This window comes from Schistocerca cancellata, chromosome 8 (genome assembly GCF_023864275.1).
Source record: "Schistocerca cancellata isolate TAMUIC-IGC-003103 chromosome 8, iqSchCanc2.1, whole genome shotgun sequence".
NCBI lineage: Eukaryota > Metazoa > Arthropoda > Insecta > Orthoptera > Acrididae > Schistocerca > Schistocerca cancellata.
Genome location: NC_064633.1, coordinates 533,417,583 through 533,442,659, shown reverse-complemented (window position 1 = coordinate 533,442,659; position 25,077 = coordinate 533,417,583). Strand labels below are relative to the sequence as shown.

The following is a 25,077-nucleotide window of genomic DNA, read 5'->3' as shown; positions in this document are numbered from 1 at the left end:
AGTTTGTTTGCTTCGGATGTTTGTTCGTGAATCGTGAATAATACACAATTTCTCCCTCATTTCACGAGCAGTAGTGCACATTATCAAAAATTCGATCTGCGAGTGGTCGATCGAGGTCGATATGCAACATGTGGCACGAACATGGTCTTATTTCCTCTTTAGCTGTCCACCACATCTCGAATGCTGCAGGTATTAAACAAGGTTCGAATCTGAAATTTCCACAGCTGGAAAATCGATCCGTCCAGTTTTACAATGCTTCTTGCAATTCCTTCACACTAAATGGCAAAAAAAGACTCGTTTCGATTCACGTATCAAACAAGAGACATAAAAACTTCTGTGGTGAAATTCTTCGACTAATCTGGGCCCATACAGTATTAAGGTTTATGGAAGCCAAATTCACATACAGGTATATAAGGAAACAACTTTTATTACTTCGTAATACAAAGCAAAGTGGATGGAGACACACAACAAATGAACCACATGCCCAAGGCATATCAAAAGAAGTGCGACTGTAGCACCATCAGTATCTTAGGCAGGGAGATTTTTTAACGCGAAAATAACATTTCAGTTTCGACATAGTTTCTTGAGCAGATAATCAATATGTTCATTCCCTCGTAATTTATTATCCATTTTTATTCCTAGAAATCTTATATATGAAAATTTTCTTTTTGAACTTTGAAAGCAATTTCAAGAGCTTGTACCTTCTTACTTACTGTCTAAACCTGCATTAAATTTTTTTAAAGGTTTAATAGTAGCCTATTTGCTGCAAAATATTTTTATACATGTTTTGTTATTCCTTCAATAGTAATCTGCACTGAGGCTGCCACGCCCTTGTATCATCTATAAATATAACTATATTTGCATTACATTATTATTTACTGGTGCCAGTAGGTGATAAATATATACTAAGAAGATAAGAAGTCTAAGAATCGAAGCATGAGGAACACATTATTTAATAGTTCTCCACTCTGATTTTACTGTTTCCCCTACACCTGTTAGGGCTACTCTTTGTTTCCTGGTATGTAAGTAGGGTTCTAGGCAAGCTAATATTTGTTCTTTGTTGCCATAGAGTGGAAGGTTTATTATTATTATTATTATTATTATTACTATTATTATTATACATTTTTTCTCTTAAGACAGTGATTGAACTTGAATGTTACATGATTATTCAGTTTTTCCCCCTTTTTTTAATGTTTTCTTCTTCTTTTTTCTTCTCAAAACCGCTTAATTCTTTGACTGTGTTCGTGTTTCCTTTGTTGTGACCATATTTTCCCTGGTCTCTTCCTTTCTTTTACTTCAAATTTCGTGTTCATAATTTCATTTCTGAATTTGCATCTTTTCTCTATCATTTCTTTATTGATTCCTCCATGTCTTAGGTCTTCTTCTATTTCATGAAACCAGTGTGTTTTTTTGATTGAGCTGTTAACTTACATCAAAAATCCTCTTTAAGAGTCCGGTGTTCTTCATTCTGTGTATGTTAATTGGCGTTTCCTGATTATGTCTGTGAGTCTGTATGTTCGTACAGTTCTTAGGTTGGCCTCTTCATTCACATACTATCTCTATGTATTGCTCTAAAAACTTTTCGAATGATTTTAGGTTCTTTTCTTTTCTGTCTCTGTGATGCCCAATGTGGAAATTTTTATAATAATATGTTATGTTTTACTCAGTCAAAAGCTGTAGCGAGCTCAAGGAATATCCCTACAGGTTATATTCTACAGTTCAGTTCATCTAGAATATCTTTTGCAACACTGAATATTGCACCCTCTGTCGTGAGCCCTCTGCGAAAGCCAAATTGGGAGAGTCATTTTTGAGTTATGTGTTTGTACAATCTATTGCACAATGCCCTTTCGAATATTTTTAAAACAACTGGCAGCAGGTAGATAGCCCAATAGTTAGTTTAATGGATTATTTTGCACGATAAATCATAATGATATGAAACGAATCTTTTACAGTCAGATCAGAAATTAGTTTTCAAATATGGCTACATGCTGAACATTTGTAAGACTTTTGTAAATACAGATGAGAGTTGGTGATTCCTGCCCTCCACTTTGTACACATTACAATAATAGAAATTCAACTAAGGAATAGAAGGAGTTGTCAAGGGGAAACTTTTCCAGTTAATTTTCAAATTTTACTTTGTTCTATCACTGGATAACTGATCAATGATTTTAATTGGTGCATTGTGCACCTGCACCCCTTTTGTGCTACAGAGAACGTTAAAATAGAGTCATGAATGTTGTTTTCCATGTTACATAGATGCAAAGAGACAAAGAATACGAGCACAATATGTTGCTGATTAAGTCACTACCACAGTCTAATATAAGACTGTGGTCACTACATTATTTTGTGCCCTGGTAGATACTCCATCGCACCCGGAAGAATCATTGCTGTTATCGATAGGTGTCGATGTTACCGCAAAATCAAAGTTTACCGCGAATGTTATGAAAGAAAATGTGAGTGTGCGTTGTTATGATGTGTTTGGTGTTACGTCTTAGTGGAATTTACTGATCACTAGTGAAAGCCGCGCAGAGGAGATTTAGTAGTGCTGTTAGTAGTGCTGTGTTTTTTTTTAATGAGAGAAGAAACAGTTTGCGATAGTTTTCTGTCTATCAGTTTACTATCACCCGATACTGTCATTGTAAAGGAGAAGCACTATGATTGCTGTTAGGGATGGTTATAAGTTCATCGGCACCCCACATGGGATATTATTGAGGCGTCTACGCGCACCATTAGAAGATTTTAAAGCAGCGAAACATGTCTACAGCCAGTTGTGCCCCTGGAACAACGTGCGAAGTTTTGTGGACTATTTGCTGAAAAATATCTGTTATAATAGAGGTAATAGATTAAATGTTAAATAACGGTTTTCACGATTGTACAGCTCGTTGTGATGGTCTGAACAGCAGCTTGAACATGAAGTTCTTTGTTCTCGTAGCCACATTGCGAATACGAAGTTTCTTTAAGGACACTGTCGGTACGAACTGGGACTTGAAAATCCTTCATTACCGGTACCGTAATACCAGTACGTACTTTTGCCCCACGCCACAGCGAACAGATACCCAACCCATTTGTCAATTGAACATTTTGGTAGCTACAGTGGTATCTTGTAGCAGACTGAAATACAGGAACCTATGAATGAATGAAGGGATTAGAGTTAGGAGAAGTGTGTGTTTAGCTATTCTACTTGTTTCCAACAGATCATGTTCAAAGAATTTAGAATGTTTGGTATGTTTATGATCAACCGTTCAGTATAGACCCTATTTTGATACAGTTGACACTGTTAACATGTAAAGTACAGTTAACAGTATAACTCCAGGTGTAAGTAAAAATGATATACTAAAAGAAATAGTTCACTTTTAATTGTAACGAATTTAGATCCCCACTGGGAAATTTCGAATGAGTGATCTGGATACCTTACTGTGCTATCTGTTAGACAGCAGCAAGTCATTAATAATCAGTGGTAGCTTCATTGTAGATTTTCTAAAATATTCTGATAGGGACAATTATCTGGAAACCTTATTTGGATCCTACAATTTGATCTCAGTAATTAACTTTCCAGTATGGGTGGATAAAGACGATAGGCCCCAGGTGATTTATATTTTCTTAGATGAAGCTCAAAGCAAAAAAATAACTACCCTGTAACAAATACTCTCTCTAATCATCATGCACCAGTCGTTAGGATAAGTAACATCGTGTCTTAACAGTATGGATACTACTCCTTGGAAATCAGAATAATTAATGTGTCCGGGACAAATGTTTTTTAAGAATGATTTACAAGAAATGACATGGGATGAAATTTACAATGAACCAAATGTTAACTTAAAATTTAATCTATTTCATGATATTTTACTTTCTGTGTCCAGACAAGAACATTTAAATACTCTTCCTCGAAAGCACAGCAGGTTTAATAGCCCTGTCATTGGATGAAATTATATCTTCCACTGTGCAGTCAAACTATATCTTTGGGCACATGAGCAGATGTTCAGTCATCTGTGTTTCTTCACATTCACACTGCTCTATCTTCAGAGTAGCTCCACTTACCCATGTTTACATTGCATTTTGCGACTCTTTTTCTTAATCCATTCAGTGCTCTTCGTGTACTATATTGTAGTTGCTGCCCTTGTTTGATTTTCTCTTTGTGGTGCAGGTTTGCATTCTGCTGAGAGTCCAGACTTAAAGAAAGGTGGTGGCTCTCAGGTTGGCTTTCTTGCGGTACTGTCTGTTAGCTATAGCTCTTCCTTGATTTAAGACAAATTGGGACTGTTTGGTGGTTATACTTTAAGTGCCCTGGGTCAGTTTGCTGCTTTTTCCTCTCTGTTTCACTGATTACTTTGCGTCTGATATTTGGCGGTGCCATGGCCACAAGAAACCAGATGGTAGTTGAGGAACATGAAAGAAAAACAGTGGTTGAAAAGGAAGTGAGACAGGGCTATAGCCAATCCCTGATATTATTCAATTTGTATATTGAGCAAGCTGTAAAGGAAACTAAAGAAAAATTTGGAGTAGGAATCAAAAATCCAGGGGGAAGAAATAAAAGCTTTGAGGCTTGCCAATAACATTGTAGTTCTGTCAGGGACAGCAAAGGGCTTACAAGAGCAGTTGAACAGAATGGACAGTGTCTTGAAAAGAAGATATAAGATGAAAAACAACAAAATGAAAACAAGGATAATGGAAAGTAGTTGAACTAACTCAGTTGATGCTGAGGAAATTAGATTAGGAAATGACGAAAGTAGTAGATGAGCTTTTTGGGCAGCTAAATAACTGCTGATGAGGATAGGGAGGACATAATATGTAGATTGGCCATGGCAAGGAAAGTGTTTCTGAAGAAGAGAAATTTGTTAAAATCGAGTATAGGGTCATTCCATGTTAAAGAGACTTTGTGACAGAAAAATTAAAATGACAATATTTCAAATATAATCTTCAAAATGCCAAGTTAAAAGTACATTTGTTCATTGCAAAGTAATCATGACTATGAAAAAATTAAATTTCTACCTTCACTAAGTGTTTAAAGTGCACTACTCTGTGGCGCCACAGAGAGGTATGTTTTATGCTATTTCCAGATGAGTATTAGTTGTGTTATCTATGGCTGATTGTTCTATTGTTGCAAAGAATATTGAAGTCAACATCGTTATAGCTCATAATAATTTGTTTTGTTGAGCTAAGCTAATTGCATTTCTTTATTTTGTTAGTTTTATAATATATGTGCAGCTTGTAACACCCGTAACAAAGATACAAAAGTTTAATTTGTAATCTAGTAAATTTGTTCTGTACAATACCTTTCTGTAAAAGTGAGGTTATGCACATGTTTTACAATATCATACCATTACATGGCATTTTGAAATCTTATTTAACACTCTTAGAGCTGTTACGGGTGTTACTAATTTTTGTTTCGGGTGTTACTTAACACATGTGTAACACCCGTAACTTGAATTGGAAGGTTTAATGCCACCTTCATCTTTAGTAGGCATAGGCCCTACATTTAAATTATAACCAAAGGGTATTATTAAGAATGAAAAAAGTTTTTTAACTATGTTTATTACATATGAAAACAGTTTTAAGCATGAAAACAAAAATTTTTATTCCTCTGCATACACTTGTTTGAGCACTACACCTACATTATAAAAGTTAATTGGGGCATTAACCTGATTCAATTGACATTCTCCTAAAAATTTAATTAAGCCCAAAATTCTTTAGATCACATATAGTTTATGTTTTCCATTCTAACTTTTCCAAGAACAACAATATTGCTAACCACAGTTTTAAATTTTATATATTCCCAGTAAACTGCTTATTGAGGCAAATTCTAGTCATTCAAAAGAGCCTACAATTTCATAAGCATACTTGAGTCTTTGAGCAAAGCTGTTCCGTCTATTCCAAGCAATCACAAGGAATTATTGAACGAATTAAGTTGTAATTCACAGAACAAAGACTGTGTTTTTGGGTCATGCCAGGAATGTCAAATTAAATTGAGAAAATTTATCCCAGAAGGCTTTGACTTAACTAAAAAGATTGTCTGGCAGCAGTGGGAAAATGATACAAAACATCGTCCTTGTCTTAGTGAACATTCAGGGAGCTGTGATGATGCCTTAGCATCACTGGTTGACAAATTGCTTCAGTTTAAAAAACATTGCTACATTAAGATAAAGCAGAGTGATTTCTTCCAAGGAAAGAAAAACAGCCTTGATGTCGAAGAATGTGTTCTTCAAATGGACTTTGCAGAGAATTATGCTCTAATTACACAAGATGAGGTACAGAGTGCACACTGGGCGCATTCACAAATAACTATTTGCACTTTCTGCATTTGGTTTGCAAACCATGAAGTCAGGTCCTATGCAGTCATCAGTAACGACCTTTCACACACACAATATTTTGTGTGGACTTTTCTTAAAACTGTTATAACGGAGATTAAAAAAGCGTTTCCTAAAGTTAAGAGTTTTTACATTTTCTGACAACTGTGCTGGGCAGTTCAAAAATAAATATACTTTGTCCAATCTATGTTATTTTGAGAGAGACTTTGGATTGACAGTTGAGTGGATTTTTTTTGCCAGTTCACATGGTAAAGGAGCCATGGATGGCATTGGAGGTGCACTGAAGAGGAGCATGTGGACAGCTGTTAGATCTAGGAAAGTTATTATTAACAATGCAATTGACTTTTATGACTACACTGACGAGTTTTTCTAAAATTAAAGTACTATGGGTTGATAAAATAACAGTGGAGCAAAACATTCCTATTTTGGATGAAAGGTGGAAAAATTTACAAGCAATTCCTCAAATCCAGGGCTGCCATCACTTTCGGCCTTATAACACAACTGATTTGCTGGTTTCAAAAACAGCAGTCATTAATGACAAGGGTGTAAGTATTTATTACTGAGGAGGCCAAAGTTAAAACATTACATGCAAAAGATGCATAAACCTCTATGAAGTGTGCAGTTCTGATGATTCTGATCAGGAGACTGTTTCACTATCTGAATCACAAGACAATATTGGAAGTGCTTGTGAGTTAAGCCTAACTAATAAAATTGAAAAGTCTGATTTAAAATTTGGGTTATTTGTCTTGGTTGACATTCCAAGTGACAAAAAGAAGCCAACCCTATCCAAAACTCAATACCGTTACTTGGGAATCTGCAAGAGTGAGGTTGATGAAGAGGAGGATGTGAAAATAATGTTTCTGAAGTCAGTAGGAAAAAGTAAAACACTTTTTAAACTAGATGAAACTGTTGTTTGTTTTGTGAAATTCAGTCAAGTACTATCTAAGATAACACCAGAAATCAAACAACAAGGTAACCGTTTGTACTAAGAGTTCAATTTTGAGTTGGATGTTGCTGAAAAAGATTATTAAATGAAGTTTTTAAACCAATCAATAATAAGAAAACATTTTTGTCATAAATTTATTAGGCCTACAAAATGAGGTAAATGTTAAGTAAGTTACGATATCTTGGCCTAGCTGTAGTATAAAATTGTAACAAAATTTTTTGTGTAATAAATACCTTTATCCTTCAAATATGTTTTCTTAAGTACATACTTTTATTCCAAATAAACTACAATACTTCTTTTCTTTTTATGCAATTGTAAGAGGTAAATTTATTCCTTCAAGAATCAAATCTGTTGCATCTATGTAACACCCGTAACATTTAATGTAACACCCGTAACAGCAAAAAATATATACATACTGAGTTATGATGTCCAAAAAAATAAACATTTATATTTCAAAATAAAATTTGAGACAATACCTCTTAACAGTTGTTTTACAAGAATAAAAGCTTCATCAAGTTTGCAGAAATTAGAGAATTCCCTAACTCATATAAGGGGCCAGGTCTACTTTTGGTAACACCCGCAACACTACTTTTTTGATTAATAACCAGGAGAACAATAAAACAATTCCAGTATAAACATTTCTAACATGAAATATAATGCAAGCCTTAAAAGTTTTCAATATTAAATTCAATAAATATTTTTCCTTACATTATTTTTCCTGATTTTAAGGTGTGCACATGTAACACCCGTAACTGTGGAATTGCCCTATAGATTAAAGTGTCAGGAAGCCTTTTCTGGAAGTATTTATATGGAGTGTAGCCATTTATGGAAGTGAAACATGGATGATAAAGTTTATACAAGAAGAAAATAGAAGCTTTTGAAATGTGCTACAGAAGAATGCTGAAGATTAGATGGGAGCTAGTGAATAGAATTTGGGAGAAGAGGAATCTGTGGCACAACTTGACTAGAAGAAGGAATCGGTTGGTACGACATGTTCTGAGTCATCAAGGGATCACGAATTTAGTATTGGAGGGAAGCGTGGAGGGTAAAAATAGTAGACGGCGACCAGGAGATGAATACACTAACGAGATGCAGAAGGATGTAGGTTGCAGTTGTTCTCTGAGATGAAGAGGCTTGCACATGATAGAGTAGCATGGAGAGCTGCATCAAATCAGTCTCTGGACTGAAAACAACAACAGCGGCCACAGGTGGGTAAATTGTGTAGAGGGGTGTAGGCCTCGGGCATCTGGTGACAATCCTGATAGTCTCATTTAAAGTGATGCTTGCTTGTTTGGAGTGGCTGGATGCCTCCCATACTGGTGCCATATATTCTCCACCTGCAAAACAGAGTCTCATTGCTGATGATTGAAGAACTGTGGGTTGTGCTCTCCATGTTGAACCAGTCACTTTATGTATAATGTGTCATACACATCATTTTCCTTTTAGATCATTGCAGTGTTTTTTAGATGACATTGTACGGTCTGATGTGACTCCCAAGTATTTTGGTTTGGTGTGGTGGTGTAATCTAAACCTTTTCCATTCTATTTCCTTGGCACTTACCTGTTATGCAGGTCGAAAGCGCATACTTCCATATTTTCCAGATTAAATCACAGGTGATTTTATTCTTAGTAGTCCTCCAGGGTATGTAAAGCCTGTGTCAGTTTTCTTTTAATCTCTTCAAATGTTCTTCCTTGGACAGTAATATCAGAGTCATCTGCATATATGAATCTCTTTATATCTGTCTGGTGTGGCTGGTCATTTGTATACATATTGTAAGAAAATGGGGAACAATAGTCCCTTACGGTAATCTATTCTTTTGGTTTCTCCATCTACTTTCCTTCTCTTGGGGAGTTTACATAGAATCTTCAATTCCGCAACATGGCTCTTCACATGTAAGTCAGTCAAATGTCCTTTGATATTTCACAGGTTTTTGTGAGGAGCAATTGGCGGTTTACTGTATCATATGCAGCAGGAAGATCAACAAAGAAAGTGGCAATTATCAGTTTCCTTTCAAAACTGTCTTCAATGTGTGGAGTTAGATTTAGTATTTGACTGCAACATGCTTTCCCTGTTCCAAATCCAATTTGTTTAGGGATAAGTTTTGTGTTAATTTTGGTTGCTATTCTTGACAGAATCATTCTTTTGAATAACTTACATGTGTGGCAGGTTAAGGAAACAGGTTGGAAATTTTTTGGCTCTGTCATCTCTTTGCCAGGCTCTAGAAATGCTACTAGTCGTGCTTTCCTCCACAGTTTGGGAATCTGATATGTTTGCGAACATCTGTTCATCATCCTCACTAGCCATTCATTAGTTTTCACACCAAACTGCTCCATATGCTTTATTTTCTTTGAGTTCTCGCACTGCTCTTCCCAGTTCGTGAGGTGTGAATGGAGATTCTAGAAATTCACTCTCTCCTCGTATGTTCCACTTGAGATACAGTGTATCTGCCTCCTGTCTTGCCTTGTCATTCAGTAGTAGTTGTTGAGCAGTCTGTTTCGGAGTGACGTTCATACTCAGTGGCAGGCTCGGAGACTCATTGCTAGGATGTTGTATCACCTTCCATGCTCTTTGACTGTTCTGTTTCATGCCCAGACCAGATAATAGTTTAGCTCATCTCTCCCTTCTTTATTCAGCTATGCTTTGGAGTAGTTCTTTTCCTGTTTCAGTTGTATCTGGGGAAAAAGAATCTGCATTGTACTTGTTATGATAGTTGCTTAAGAGATCTTTTGAACTTGAATCAAGACTAGATATAAATTGGTTCCTCCTTGACATTTTCTTTACAAATTCTTAGTTGTTTGTTGGGACTGCTTTTATATTTTCAGCTTTGAGATTCAGTTCTTCTCTGTAAGCCACTCATGTCAATTTCTTGCAGTTAAAGCATTGTTTCAAGGATATATTTTCTACCTGGATAACTCCAAAAACTATACAAAATACAGGGCAATGCTGCATCCAAGGGAAAGCTGCTTCTGCTTTTTTTGTAACATGATAAGCAGTGTTGTGATGAAGATGATGATGGGATTATATCATCTCTTCTGTCATCTGCCGCTGTTGAAAGATGGTCTTAGTTTAGGATAAAAAATAATCTTCAGTCCCTCTCTTGCTGTCCAGTATTCTAGTTCTTCCCCCTTTTTTTTTCATTAAATTGTATCCCTGATTTACACATAAAATCTCCCAATACAACCTTGATGTTTTTGTTATGAAACTTATTTGGCTTGTGGAAGGTAAAAACAATATTAGATAGTTTGTATCACTGATATAACAGTGCACGACTGTAGCTCAATTGATAAAATTTCAATGTTGTTTTTGTCCGTGAAACTTGTTGACTTAATCCTTATAGCTGGTCTATCAAAGAAGCGGAAGTGTCTGATTCCACCCATCTGCTTTGCCTCATGGCGTAAGGGTGTTATGATGTGTGACGTCATTAAGGTGTGGAGTTTGATTTTGTTGTATTTGTAGATGTCGTCTTGTTGTGTTTGATAATGCCCTCTGTTGTGTGTGTGTGTGTGTGTGTGTGTGTGTGTGTGTGTGTGTGTGTGAGAGAGAGAGAGAGAGAGAGAGAGAGAGAGAGAGAGAGAGAGAGAGAGAGAGAGAGAGAGAGTAGTTTTTACTGTAGGCGTTGGTGTTTTGGTAACGTCAGCTGCAGTTGACCTATATAGGTCAAGGGAAGTGTCCGATTCTTATAGATTTTGTAATTATTTTTCTTGCCCATCATTTTGTGTGTTTTGGGATCTTGTTGTTGTTGTTTTTTTCCTGTTATATTTAGCTTGTCCCTTCTCTAAAACCCCCAGTTTGCCGCAGTTGTCCCATTAGTTTGATTGTATTTTAGGAGGGAGATGTTATTGTCTTATTTATACGTATTTTCGTGTTTGTTGCTGTGTGTATGTAGTGACATCATTGGCGCCATATTGGAGACGCTTAGAGTAGCCATTTCCGCCATGTTGATGACATCATGGGTCAAAGCAGACGGGTGGAATCGGACACTTCCATAATCCCAAGACAGCCTTACCATATTGTTCTTGAGGGCATTCTGATACCATATTCATGCCGTCAGGTTTTGGTCTGTGGTCATTTACCTCACTGTGTGTTGCTTGCAATGTTAAAATGTCCCATGAATATTGTTTGCACTTGTCTCATGATAAGACTTCTTTCTCTCTTGACAGTCCTTCAATATTTAATGAAGTTGTCACAATTTTTGTTCTTCAGGTGGTCCAGTTTTGTGTGCTTGCAATTTTTCTTCGATGTTTCCCGGTAGTAGAACTAGCTGTTCGTGCTAGTTCGTTTCCAGGGTTCACCCGATTGTGTTCATGTACCCTTAGCATTATTTGGAAATTGATTTCCACATAAGTTAATCAGAAAGTTCGGTAAATAACCATGTAAAAAAACCATCTATAACTAGAGGGATTAAAGTATCTTGTGAAAGGAAAAGGGAAATGTATCTGTTGGCAGGAACAAGTAGAGACCCTGCAGGAGTTGTACACTAAAACAACCACTCAAAATTACTAAAGAAAGTTTTTTAAAAATGCAAGGAAGGGGTACATAATGTCAGAAATCAGTAATTCCAACAACAGACTTAGGCTAAATGGACTGCAGTGAAACAAAAAACAGAACAACCAACCACAGATCAGGATAACATCACTGTTAAACTAAATGGAAGGGCTATAAGTGATGCATCACAGGTATCAAATATATTAATCATTTCTTAAATGTAGTAGAAAGCATAGGGGACAAACAGCTCAAGATAAGAATAACAGCATTATGTAGGAAAAGTAACTCTCATAAAATTCAATCGTATGAATGCATCACCAACTTCTTCTGAAATTAAGAAAATTATACACTACGTCCTTCCAAAGATAAACGCTCATCTGATTTTGATGGTGTTCCGAATAAAGTACTAAAGATTTGTTCCCACATAATAAACCCAGTCTTACCCAAAATATATAATGCATCAGTAACTCCAGGCATTTTTTCAGAGAGACTGAAATGTACAGTTGTTAATCCCTTCTTTAAGAGAGGTGATAAGAGAGATTCAATAACTATAGGCCTATTTCACTGCTGACGTCATTCTCCAAAATTTTTGAGATGGGGATGTATTCTAGAATAGTATCTAACCATAGCAATAATAATATCTTCAGCAGATCACAGTTTTGATTTTAGAAGAATTACTTTGCTGAGAGAATACCATTTACATGTTCAGTCACCAAATTTTGCAAGCATAGATAACAAATAATCACAAGTTGTTTATGGCTATTGTGGGTGTGTGGGACAGTCTTGAGTTTGGTAAACGCATCATGCGGCTATTTCTTGTATTGTGCAAATGAACATTATTTCTTAGTCTTAAGTTTGTATAAATTTTCTTTGGCATGAATTGGGAACCATACATATAAAGTCTGGGGACTGTCTGTATGTTAAGTGAATTGAACCAACTTCCGCAAGTCTCTTGAGTGACACAAACCCAGAATAGATGTAATGGCTTTCTTCTGCCATTGGAAAATGAGTGTTGACTCTGGTCCATTTCACCATGCAACTGTATTCCTTCATTGCAGGTGTGAGTGGAAGAATGTATAATAAGAGTATAGAAATAGATTCTTACGAATATTTTATTGTAATTTATGTAACAAAAAAGTTACACTTGCTAGTTTGACTCTTGATAATAAATGCGTTCATCCCACAGAAAACTTGTTTCGATCACATTCTTATCTCATACTTTATTGCACGGAGAGTGATAGAAATTCTTCCATCCTTGTTCTGTTAGTGGATAGCTGGATGGCCATACAGCAGTAGTCAGTCATTCCAATTATTTCTCTGTTGTAGTTTTGAACACTTCGTATGTTGGCACCTGTTATCAGTGTTATGTCATCAGCATATAATATGTTTTCGCATATGTGATTTGAGAAATCCTTTATGTAAACAATGAAAAGGGAGGGTACAAGAACCAACCCCTGATTTCATGTTTTATTTTCATCAGTTTTGATATCTGATTATTTGCATAGCCTGTCAGGTAGATAGGTTCTAAATACACATATTAAATTATCCTTTATGCAATAGTGCACAGATTTTGTTACTAGCCTCATGTGAGTTGAAGGCTTTGCTCTAATCTATAAGTGTAGCACATTTAGTTTCTCTCTTTTCAGCATGATCATATTATTATCTATCAGATATGCTACTGCTTTCAGTGTTAGGTAGTTTTACGTTGCATTGAACATTTGCACAATAAATTGTAATGATGTGGCATGGTCACAGTGACAGACTGGTGTGTAGCATAGTCTGAGGCTTAGCTGTGTTGGAAGCTGACAGTTAGGTTGAGAGTTGGTGAAGTCAGTGAATGTGTCATGACCATTTTAATGGTAGAAGGCAGTACGTTTCAGGTGTAGTTGCCAGCAGAAATGGCTGCAGAACTAAAATAGTGTGTTATAGACTCTGATGCAGCTTATTTGTTAAGCTCAGGTGTGACTGGCTGTAAATTGTGGCAGTGGTGCATTCTTGGAGTGTAATTCAAACCCATTATAAAGATGCTTGAATTGAATTCAACTGAGTTTTATTTGATCATGTAGGATTTTACTATGTGCAGCGATTGTATGTTTAATGTAAGACATGTCAAAAAAAGTATATACAAATTCAATGTAAAGGTGCGTTTACACTGAGTTTGCAACATTATTCACAACATTGTTTGCAACATTGTTCGTGGCTAGTAATGGACTACTGATGTTCGCAACCCAAAACCAGTGTTCCACGGCTGCATCGGTAGAGGTCAAAGAAACATTGTTCGTGGCCTGCTACCACTAAATTCCGCTACGCAGTGCGAGTATTCATTTGCTTTCAGTGAGTGTCTTGGTGTTTGTTTTGCTGTGAGTGTAGTGATGCGTTTATTTTATTTCCCTGCATTTTTATCTGAAATAGAGTGGTCACGAGACAAAATTTTCCAATTGATATCGCAGTATGAGGCAGAGGAGTGCCCATGGAATGTACATTGTGGAGGTTACAAAAATACTAAAATCGAACACGATTCAGCTTGGCGCCAGCAGCAGTGATGTGGACAAAAAAATTAAATCTCTCTTGTCTCAGTACCGACGAGAGAAAAGAAAAATAGGGGACACTAAAAAATCTGGATGTGGTACTGACACACTTTACAAAACAAAGTGGTTTGGATTTAAATACCTACGTTTCCTGGATGATATCCAGGAAGCAAAGGAGACCCGGGACACAATTGAAGAGGTAAACAAGGTTGTACTTGCATATGATTAATTTTATTCTCTTGTACAACAATTTTAACAGTAATTATTTTACCATGGAACAGCTCCTCGTGGGCTCACAAAGTAGTTGGCAAATTCGTCGCGAATTTTCTTGAATGTTTGAGAAGTTCTCCATGGTATATTTGGGAGTGTAGTAATAGAGGTTACATTAACATGTCTTCTCCTTGCCCCTGGAATGACTTCTCCTGTTTGTGGACAAAAAGAATCGAAGCTTCCTGGTGGGCTATAATAACTTCTTGACTCATAATTTTTTCTTAAAAAATTATGCAGACACTCTGCTGTCATTGTGGTGGTTTGTGCCTTCTGTGGTTGTAATAGCATCGGTTTGCTGAAGACCCGGAACACTGAAGCCATAAAACCAAATGTGTTTTCCACACTCATCCTTGCCTTTGACATTTTGTGGTAAATAAATGATCGTGTGGCATAGACTCTCTCTTTAGAGCCTCTGATGTGCCTACCTGGATACGGCTTCATGATGTTTTCATGTAATGGAAAAGCATCTTCTGCCGTAAATACATGTGGTAGTGACTTTGTCCCTCCAGGTAAACACTCGTGACGTGGCAAGTTCTGTTTCTTTTTGTGAATTAGTTCACTTATGGAGGCTTTCTTGAAAACACCTCCATCAGAAATCCCCCCTTGGCAGCCAACATCAGCATATAAAAAGTTGTAGTTGGCGTCAACTACAGCAAGCAAAACAATGCTAAACGATCCTTTATAGTTATAAAACTCGCTCCCACTAGCAACAGGGCACTGTAGAACAGTGCGCTTCCCATCAATGGCTCCCACGCATTGAGGGAAGTGAAGTGCTTGGCGGAACACACTTTTTTTTGAACGCCATTCGTCTTCAGTAGCTGGCATCTGAAACAAGTAAATTTGGCTTCAGGTTTTGCAAGAGCTACCTCAACGTGCAGCATCTGAAACAGAGGAACCTGCAGAGAAGGGTGAAGAGGACAGCACACTACCTCCACAAAAGGTGGCCAAGAGGGGGGGGGGGGGGGGTGGAAGAAGAGACCCCATACTTAATGCAGCAGAAATATTGCATAATATTATGCAGCAGCAACATCAACGCCAACTGAATGCTCTGAGGAAGCAGCAGCATACCGTAATAAACAGACACAGCAGCATCATCAGCGTCAACTTCAACCACAGATTCCCCTGTCACATTCATTGGCACCATATCTGATTTGGATTCTGAAGAAATTATCTTTATGGAATGATGCAATTATCTAAATACTAATATAAAAATAAATATCTAATCAATTAAATATGTCGCAACCTGGCAAGAACAGTGACACAACTCAAAAATGCAATATTTGAGGTAATACTTTTAAAGAATTATACGAAACTTTTAGTGAAGTAGTACTAGCTTCTTTTACATTTCAAGTAAGTATTTAATGGTAGTATATTCTTTTATATTATATACAAAAGTAATACTGTAATTGTATCCATATTTTTCAGTGACATAAACTCAAAACTGCGCTGGGCTACATGTTTCAGTGCTGTTAACGTAGCTTAATTACCTTTACATAATCCTTCAACCAAAGCTTCACAAACTTTCAGAACTATTTGAGATATGGCTGGCTTTGAAATGTGGAATAAATATGCAAGGCTTTGATAGGAGTCTCCTTGATGCCAGAAAATGAAGAGTAACAGCAAGTCTTTACTTCAAAGGGGTTGCTTTTCTGAAATTTGTGTCTTTCTTTGAAACAACTGGTCCTATAATATCCAACAACATTTTTCAAAATCTGACGGCGAAATCTTAGTGAAGTTACGAAAGCCAGAACCGTCTTCCAAATTCAGCTCGCAAAGCATGTCATTCCTGCCATGTCTTCTATAGTATGTTTTGGTCCACCAGTGATCACTATGTCATTTTCTTGGTCTGTTCATTTTGTTAAGTATTATTATTGCAGCACCAAATGTCATTAATTCTTCCTCTTCACTTGACAAAGCATATCTCTTGATGTGAATACGCAAAGTAACCTATCAGTTCACCATAGCAGACTATGCGAATATGTAGAAATGTTGGTCGCTAGTGTAAACAGAAATGCGAACAATGTACATTGTTGCCAACATGTTGAGGGGACAAGTTGCACACAATGTTCCGAACAAAAACATGTTCTGAGCACAGTTTAAACGCGCCTTAATAGGTACTCTTCAACACTAAAATTCTTTTTTTGCTAGGCAGTTTTCTTTGGAAAGTTAATGTCATATGTACTACCGCATAGGTTTTGAGCAGCTAGTGGAATTTGTGCGGACATTCTGGAAAGTAGGTTAGGCCCTAATGCTAAATGAGTGTAGGTATACAATTTTTAAATTGTGTCCATATGAGATGTTAAATGTTTGTATAAGTAAACCAGTTGTAGTGACAATAATTTCAAGTCGTAATTCGTTCTAAAGATAAATTTTTGTTAAGTGTTATGTCTCTCACCCCTGATGATGATTTAATAACATAAAAAATGCTAAGCTGCTCAGAGGTTTCGATTGGTGCAGATGGGATATTTTGAACCCATCACATCCACAATGGGGAACGGCAAGTAAATGTCTTCACTTTTTGTTTGGGGCCACTTGTTCCTTGGCATCATGGTTAAGAGGTGTTCAGAAGACAAGAAGAAAAAGAAAAAGAAAAAAAAAAAGGTCATGACTGTAATGGATGTCATGACATCTGACTGGTTGTCGTTGTTGTCGTCATCGTCGCCACCGTCGTTGTCATGGTCTTCAGTCCTGAGACTGGTTTGATGCAGCTCTCCATGCTATTCTATCCTGTGCAAGCTTCTTCATTTCCCAGTGCTTACTGCAACCTACATCCTTCTGAATCTGCTTAGTGTGTACATCTCTTGGTCTCCCTCTACGATTTTTACCCTCCACGCTGCCCTCCAATGCTAAATTTGTGATCCCTTGATGCCTCAAAACATGTCCTACCAACAGGTCCCTTCTCCTTGTCAAGTTGTGCCACAAACTCCTCTTCTCCCCAATTCTATTCAATACCTCCTCATTATTTACGTGATCTAACCATTCTTCTGTAGCACCACATTTCGAAAGCTTCTATTCTCTTCTTGTCCAAACAATTTATCGTCCATGTTTCACTTCCACACATGGCTACACTCCATACAAATACTTTCAGAAACGACTTCCTGACAGTTAAATCTATACTCGATGTTAACAAATTTCTCTTCTTCATAAACGCATTCCTTCACATTGCCAGTCTACATTTTATATCCTCTCTACTTCGACCATCGTCAGTTATTTTGCTCCCCAAATAGCAAAAATCCTTTACTACTTTAAGTGTCTCATTTCCTAATCTAATTCCCTCAGCATCGCCCGACTTAATTCGACTACATTCCATTATCCTCTTTTTGCTTTTGTTGATGTTCATCTTATATCCTCCTTTCAAGACACTATCCATTCCATTCAACTGTTCTTCCAAGTCCTTTGCTGTCTCTGACAGAATTACAATGTCATCGGCGAACCTCAAAATTTTTATTTCTTCTCCATGGAGTTTAATACCTACTCCAAATTTTTCTTTTGTTTCCTTTACTGCTTGCTCAATATACAGATTGAATAACATTGGGGATAGGCTACAACCCTGTCTCACTCCCTTCCCAACTGCTGCTTCCCTTTCATGCCCCTCGACTCTTATAACTGCCATCTGGTTTCTGTACAGATTGTAGATAGCCTTTTGCTCCCTGTATTTTACCCCTACCACCTTTAGAATTTGAAAGAGAGTATTCCAGTCAACATTGTCAAAAGCTTTCTGTAAGTCTACAAATGCTAGAAACGTAGGTTTGCCTTTCCGTAATCTATTTTCTAAGATAAGTCATAGGGTTAGTATTGCCTCACGTGCTCCAGCATTTCTACGGACTCCAAACTGATCTTCCCCGAGGTCGGCTTCTACCAGTTTTTCCATTCGTCTGTAAATAATTCGCGTTAGTATTTTGCAGCTGTGACTTATTAAACTGATAGTTCGGTAATTTTCCCATCTGTCAACACTTGCTTTCTTTGGGATTGGAATTATTCTATTCTTCTTGAAGTCTGAGGGTATTTTGCCTGTCTCATACATCTTGCTCACCAGATGGTAGAGTTTTGTCAGGACTGGCTCTGCCAAGGCTGTCAGTAGTTCCAATGGAATGTTGTCTACTCCCAGGGCCTTGTTTCGACTCAAGTCTTTCAGTGCTCTGTCAAACTCTTCACACAGTATTGTATCTCCCATTTCGTCTTCATCTACATCCTCTTCCATTTCCATAATATTGTCCTCAAGTACATTGCCCTTGTATAGACCCTCTATATACTCCTTCCACCTTTCTGCTTTCCCCTCTTTGCTTAGAACTGGGTTTCCATCTGAGCTCTTAATATTCATACAAGTGACTCTCTTTTCTCCAAAGGTCTCTTTAATTTTCCTGTAGGCAGTATCTATCTTACCCCTAGTGAGATAAGCCTCTACATCCTTACATTTGTCCTCTAGCCATCCCTGCTTAGCCATTTTGCACTTCCTGTTGATCTCATTTTTGAGATGTTTGTATTCCTTTTCGCCTGCATCATTTACTGCATTTTTATATTTTCTTCTTTCATCAATTAAATTCAATATTTCTTCTGTTACCCAAGGATTTCTACAAGCCCTCGTCTTTTTACCTACTTGATCCTCTGCTGCCTTCACTACTTCATCCCTCAGTCCTACCCATTCTTCTTCTACTGTATTTCTTTCCCTCATTCCTGTCAATTGTTCCCTTATGCTCTCCCTGAAACTCTGTACAATCTTTGGTTTAGTCAGTTTATCCAGGTCCCATCTCCTTAAATTCCCACCTTTTTGCAGTTTCTTCAGTTTTAATCTACAGTTCATAACCAATAGATTGTGGTCAGAGTCCACATCTGCCCCTGGAAATGTCCTACAATTTAAAACCTGGTTCCTAAATCTCTGTCTTACCATTATATGATCTATGTGATACCTTCTAGTATCTCCAGGTGTCTTCCATGTATACAACCTTCTTTCATGATTCTTGAACCAAGTGTTAGCTATGATAAAGGTATGCTCTGTGCAAAATTCTTTCATTTCTCACTCCCAATCCATATTCACCCACTATGTTTCCTTCTCTCCCTTTTCCTACTCTCGAATTCCAGTCACCCATGACTATTCAATTTTCGTCTCCCTTCACTACCTGAATAATTTCTTTTATCTCATCATACATTTCATAAATTTCATCATCATCTGCAGAGCTAGTTGGCATATAAACTTGTACTACTGTAGTAGGCATGGGCGTAGTGTCTATTTTGGCCACAATAATCCGTTCACTATGCTGTTTGTAGTAGCTTACCCGCACTCCTATTTTTTTTTATTCATTATTAACCTACCTGCCCGGTTAAGGGATCTGACATTCCATGCTCCAATCCATAGAACGCCAGTTTTCTCCTGATAACGACGTCCTCTTGAGTAGTCCTCGCCTGGAGATCCGAATGGGGGAATATTTTACCCAAGAGGAAGCCATCGTCATTTAACCGTACAGTAAAGCTGCATACCCTTGGGAAAAATTACAGCTGTAGTGTCCCCTTGCTTTCAGCCGTTCGCAGTACCAGCACAGCAAGGCCGTTTTGGTTAGTGTTACAAGGCCAGATCAGTCAATCATCCAGACTGTAGCCCCTGGAACTACTGAAAGGGCTGCTGCCCCTCTTCAGGAAACACACGTTTGTCTGGCCTCTCAACAGATACCCCTCTGTTGTGGTTGCACCTACGGTACTGCCATGTGTATCGCTGAGGCACGCGAGCCTCCCCACCAACAGCAACGTCCATGGTTCGTGGGGGGAACTGACTGGTAAACAGGCTTATGTAGGGACTACTTACTACTTCCTGTTTTTACTGTAATGTTGTCACATATTTTGACAATCTACTGACAAATGATCAGGGAAGTGAGTATTATATTCAAATGTTCTATGTTTCGTATGTTATACTTTCTGACGTGCTATGTGCCCACAAGAATCATGTCATTTTTGGGTCTATGGAACGAAAACTGAATCTAATCTTATCTCTAGTCTAACCTTGATCTTCCCGAAGCCACATCAGTTTTTAAAAAGACCCGTCAATCCACATTGTACACAAGATTGTGTACTACGAGGTGGTGTTTTGTAAGAGAAAATGTCAACGTAGGTGGCTTAGAGTTCATTTATGACATGCAAGCAGCTTGGAAGAAAACAAATGATCTCTTTCAGCACCCGTCCATGCACAAGGAAGCAAAGTCCTGTGAAGACTGCTGCAACACGGTTAGGTGGAACTGAGTAGCAAGGCCATCTCAGCAAACATCAAGAATGGTGATTGAGAGAAAATTTAATAAATAAATCTACTGACATCGAACATAAGAGGCATACAGGTTGCACACAGGAAGTGTAACATCAATAACTTACACAGACAACCATCAGTGTTGCATTTCAGATGGTGAAGATCATTGTTTTCTTTTATGATGACTGTAAAATATTTTGTTATAGAGTTAGCAAAAACTTAGCTCTGATGTCCAGACCTGGAATTCTCAGTGGTGGTCAAGGATATTACGCATACAGATGGGCGAAATGTTTAGCCCAGTCTCAAAAAATAGCAAGTTTGGTGACATATTGCATAATAATAAGAAGCTGGAGCAGAGAGGAATGTGGAAGATAAGTGTTTGCCACCGAGATGTTCTCCCATCCGTTGTTTCCTTACGATATTTGTAGAGTTATTTCTGAATAGCAAGCCACATTTAATGTTTAGTGCCATTGGTTTGAGAAGATATTGAGGAAGGGGAAGGTGCTTTGCAGAGTAATGTGTACCTGTTAGGTAAAACAGTTTCATAAGTTACTTGAATGTGAGTGTGGGTAATGATCTAAGTATGAGCACATCTGGTGTTCTCATAGACAAAAAGTGCTCTGCTACTGCTGCTGCATTTAATCTCGTGGCAATAATCCGTATCACCAACATACATGTGTGTGTGTGTGTGTGTGTGTGTGTGTGTGTGTGTGTGTGTGTGTGTGTGTGTGTGTGTGCGCGTGTGCGCGTGTACGTGCGTGTTTGCGTGTGCAATAATCCGTATCACCAACATACGTTGTGTGTGTGTGTGTGGGGGGGGGGGGGGGGGGGTCAAATGAGCTGTCTTATTCCATATTTGATCTTTCTGTATGTAAAGTAAAAATAAGGTAAATTTTCATACTAAATCATTTGTTGCCAATAGTGTACACCAGTAACACATTTTAGATCCATAAAGTTATTTTTGTGTTCACAGATGGACTGGTAATTCTTAACAAGCCTTATGGCATAAGTGTGAAACCACCAACTAAGAAATTTTTTTTATCAGAATCATATCTGTTGAACACAGCAGTTGTGGGAGAATGTCAGGAAACTCTTTTAGATGCCTTACCATACATCGCTGAAGAATTGGGGTATCGCTCCCTTAGTCCAGTAAAGACCCCTGGAAGGTATGGCTAATGTTTGCACATTCGAAATAGCTTGTAGTTATACTTTCTATATAAGTTAGTACCCTCATATTCATCTTTTTACTCATTCCTAGTATCATTTATCTGATTATTTTTTTTAGTGTAACACTCTTTTTAATCTCCAGAAAACTAGTACCTTTCATGAAAAGCTTAAATGAGAACAGGTGGATAGATAACCCTTGGGATGCCAACCATGGAAATTTTATGTGATTCTTCATGCTGTTGTGGTGGATATGTTCCATATATACCGTGTGGGGCTGTCAACGGATCATGTTTAGAGTATTCTACAATATTTCCTGAAGACTATTGCTATACATTATTCAGTAGTGGCTGCTTGTTACTGCAGGCAAGTAGCAAAAGCTGGTATCAGCACTGTGACGACCTGTCATGGGGACATCATTTGAAAGCTGCAAATGCGTGGTGAAGGTGCTTACAGACCGATGACAGTAGTGTGTTCAGAGACCCCTGCTGGCTTGAACTTTTGGGCACAGATATTTTTCAACCCAAAAAGCTTCTGACATATTACGTATTTCTGTCTATTGCAGACCCTTTTTCCATCATAAATACCAAATAGGACTAACAGATGATACTGAATGAATGCAAAGGTGGGTGGAATGAATAGTCACTGGTTTGTTTCAGACATGGCTGACTGTCATGGGAATGTTGAAAAAATTGAACTTGCAGGCTCTTGAAGACAGAAATAAATTATCCCACAGGAGCCTGCTTACAAAGTTTCAAGAATCATTTCTAAGTGAAGAATCTAGAGATATTCTTCAGTACCTTATATATTGCATCCACAGGTATTGTGATGAGAAGATTAGCCTAATTAGAGCAAGCAGAGGGGCCTTTAAGCAATTATTCTTTCTGCACTGCATCCTTGATTGGATCAGGAAGAAACCATTACATGTGGTGGTGAGTCACTAAGGAGAGAATGAGAGTGACTAACAAGATAATTTTTAAAAGTGTTCAGATAGACTTTTTTGTGTGACGCTGTCTCACTCACATGGTTTTAACATAATGGCCCAGAATGTCGTCTGATAAAACCGGCAGAAATTATAAAGGTGCCTTTTGGGCAGTGGAATAATGCATTTGTTAAATTATGCTGATGATATAACAGCCCTGCCCAAGTTGGAAGCCACAGTAGTGGCAACAGTGAGGAACCTAGCCTATAATGTTAGCAAACTCAACCTTAAAATCAACTCTGAGAAGATGGAAGGATTGTGCTATACAGTGGAGCATTACAGGCATGAGACCTGAGTTTGGCTGAAGAAGGAAACTTCAAGTAAATGTATACCTGGTTTGAGAATCACAGCAACATAAAGCTAAATATAAAACAGTGGGTTATTAATGCATCCAAAACGTATTTTGGCATTAAGTACATTGGGTCTTCACACACAATTTCCAACAGAAGCAAACTCACGTATAATGCAGAAACAGCTCTGAGTGGCATTATGTGGATCAGAAACTGTATTTGCCACAAATGAGGATGATGAGAGACTGTTAGTATTTCAACAAAAAATCTTGAGGAATGTTTTTATGCAATGCAAGATGCTGTTAGCTGCAAAAAGCTGAGCCAGGAATTGTATGAATTGATGTGGCAGCTCAACATAGTGCAGCACGCCACACACCGTTGGGTGGCTTGCGGAGTATAAATGTAGATGTAGATGTAGAAATGGAGGTAAGAAGACTGACAGGCAGGATGTATCACACATGTTTGAACACCCTGCCGAAACTGTGATGGTGAAAGACCTGATGGAGACATCTTTGTGGCAGACCCAAGAAGTGATAGATGAATAAAATTTTGAAAAGATTAAGACAGTTGGGATTAAATTGACCTGGGTGCAAACTTCTCAAGAGAGCAATTACTAGAGGCAGAGTATGAGGTAATTGAATGATCTTGAAGGTTGATAAATGCGGTATGAATAAGTTAGTTCTTTATGTTCCTTGGCCAAATTTCACAGATCATATTTCAAAAGACTTGACGTGTAACTCTGGTTTTACACTTAAAAAAGAAAACTAATACAGTGCACAATCTGGACTGTGTATCACTTGCGGCACACCATTATTATTGTAATTGGTTAAATATCGATTAGCATTACTAGCACTCTGGGGAGGAAGCATTATTGTCATGTGGACATTAGGCAGACAAGAATTAAATATTTATTATTTCGCTTTTCTGTGGGCCCGTAAACTCTAGAAATTGTGTGAAGGAAAACATGATCTGTAGTAGGCTGTGTTATTATTTGTGCTATCAGTCTGTTACTACATTTATGTTATTATCAAGCATCTAAAATAAAACATACCATTATGAAACCCATTGTAACAACAACAACAACCACAACAAAAACAACAACAACAACCTAAAAGACATAATAACAATCTTGTTACAGACATAGAATAATCCTTTACCTCTACTTCCATGTGGATGCACACCACAAAATGTATCATATTAAATGCGGAACATAATTTGAAATTACGTTCCACACTTGAGGCCACATTTTACGTATTCCACAACTAACATCATTGTGAATGAAGCCATGTCATTACTTTTATATGACCACATGACAATATGTGTAAAGTTGTAGCCACTTGCTACATAAACTGACAGTTACAATTGGCCGTTACTTTATGTTGTCAAAGATGTACTTTACGTCGTCAAAGATGTACTTCATGTCGCCGACTCTCGACTGCAGCATGTCAGAGTGCACAAACATCTCCGTTGGTGTGCCAAAAAACATTCAGCATATATTACATTCAAAAATGGGGAAACATATGACTAAATTAAAATATACAAATGTGTGTAACAGGTACTTGATATGCAGTATGCTGTATGTAGCACAAGGAAAAATGACCCCCCAGGGGTAAACAACTTATTTGTGGATACGTGCATTGCAAGCACGGGACCCCAAGCTAGTGTGGCTCTCTTTCCTTTCCGGGCTGCATACCTTCCTTTTCCACATCCTTCCCCATCACCCATCCTCCCCCACCACTCACCTCCACCTCTTCCCTTCCCCGTCTCCCCCTATGAGAGTATGTTTTGTGCGTACGTTCGGAGACGGACGCTTATAACCGTAAGAGTCTCTCTTCTTTGCTTTCTTTGTTTGGAAGTTTGTCCTCCCTTTGTCCTTCT

General features: G+C 37.7%; 1 protein-coding gene across 1 annotated transcript in view; it reads left to right on the top strand.

The window, feature by feature from the left end:
* The first annotated feature begins 2,553 nt into the window (after positions 1-2,553).
* Positions 2,554-25,077, top strand: part of LOC126094547 (mitochondrial mRNA pseudouridine synthase RPUSD3-like) — a 104,997-nt gene continuing 82,473 nt past the window's right edge. Inside the window, exons 1-2 of the mRNA XM_049908980.1 lie at positions 2,554-2,835; positions 21,737-21,929. Coding sequence (XP_049764937.1) covers positions 2,655-2,835; positions 21,737-21,929 — 374 coding nt within the window. The 5' untranslated portion in view covers positions 2,554-2,654. The remainder of the gene's footprint in view (positions 2,836-21,736; positions 21,930-25,077) is intronic.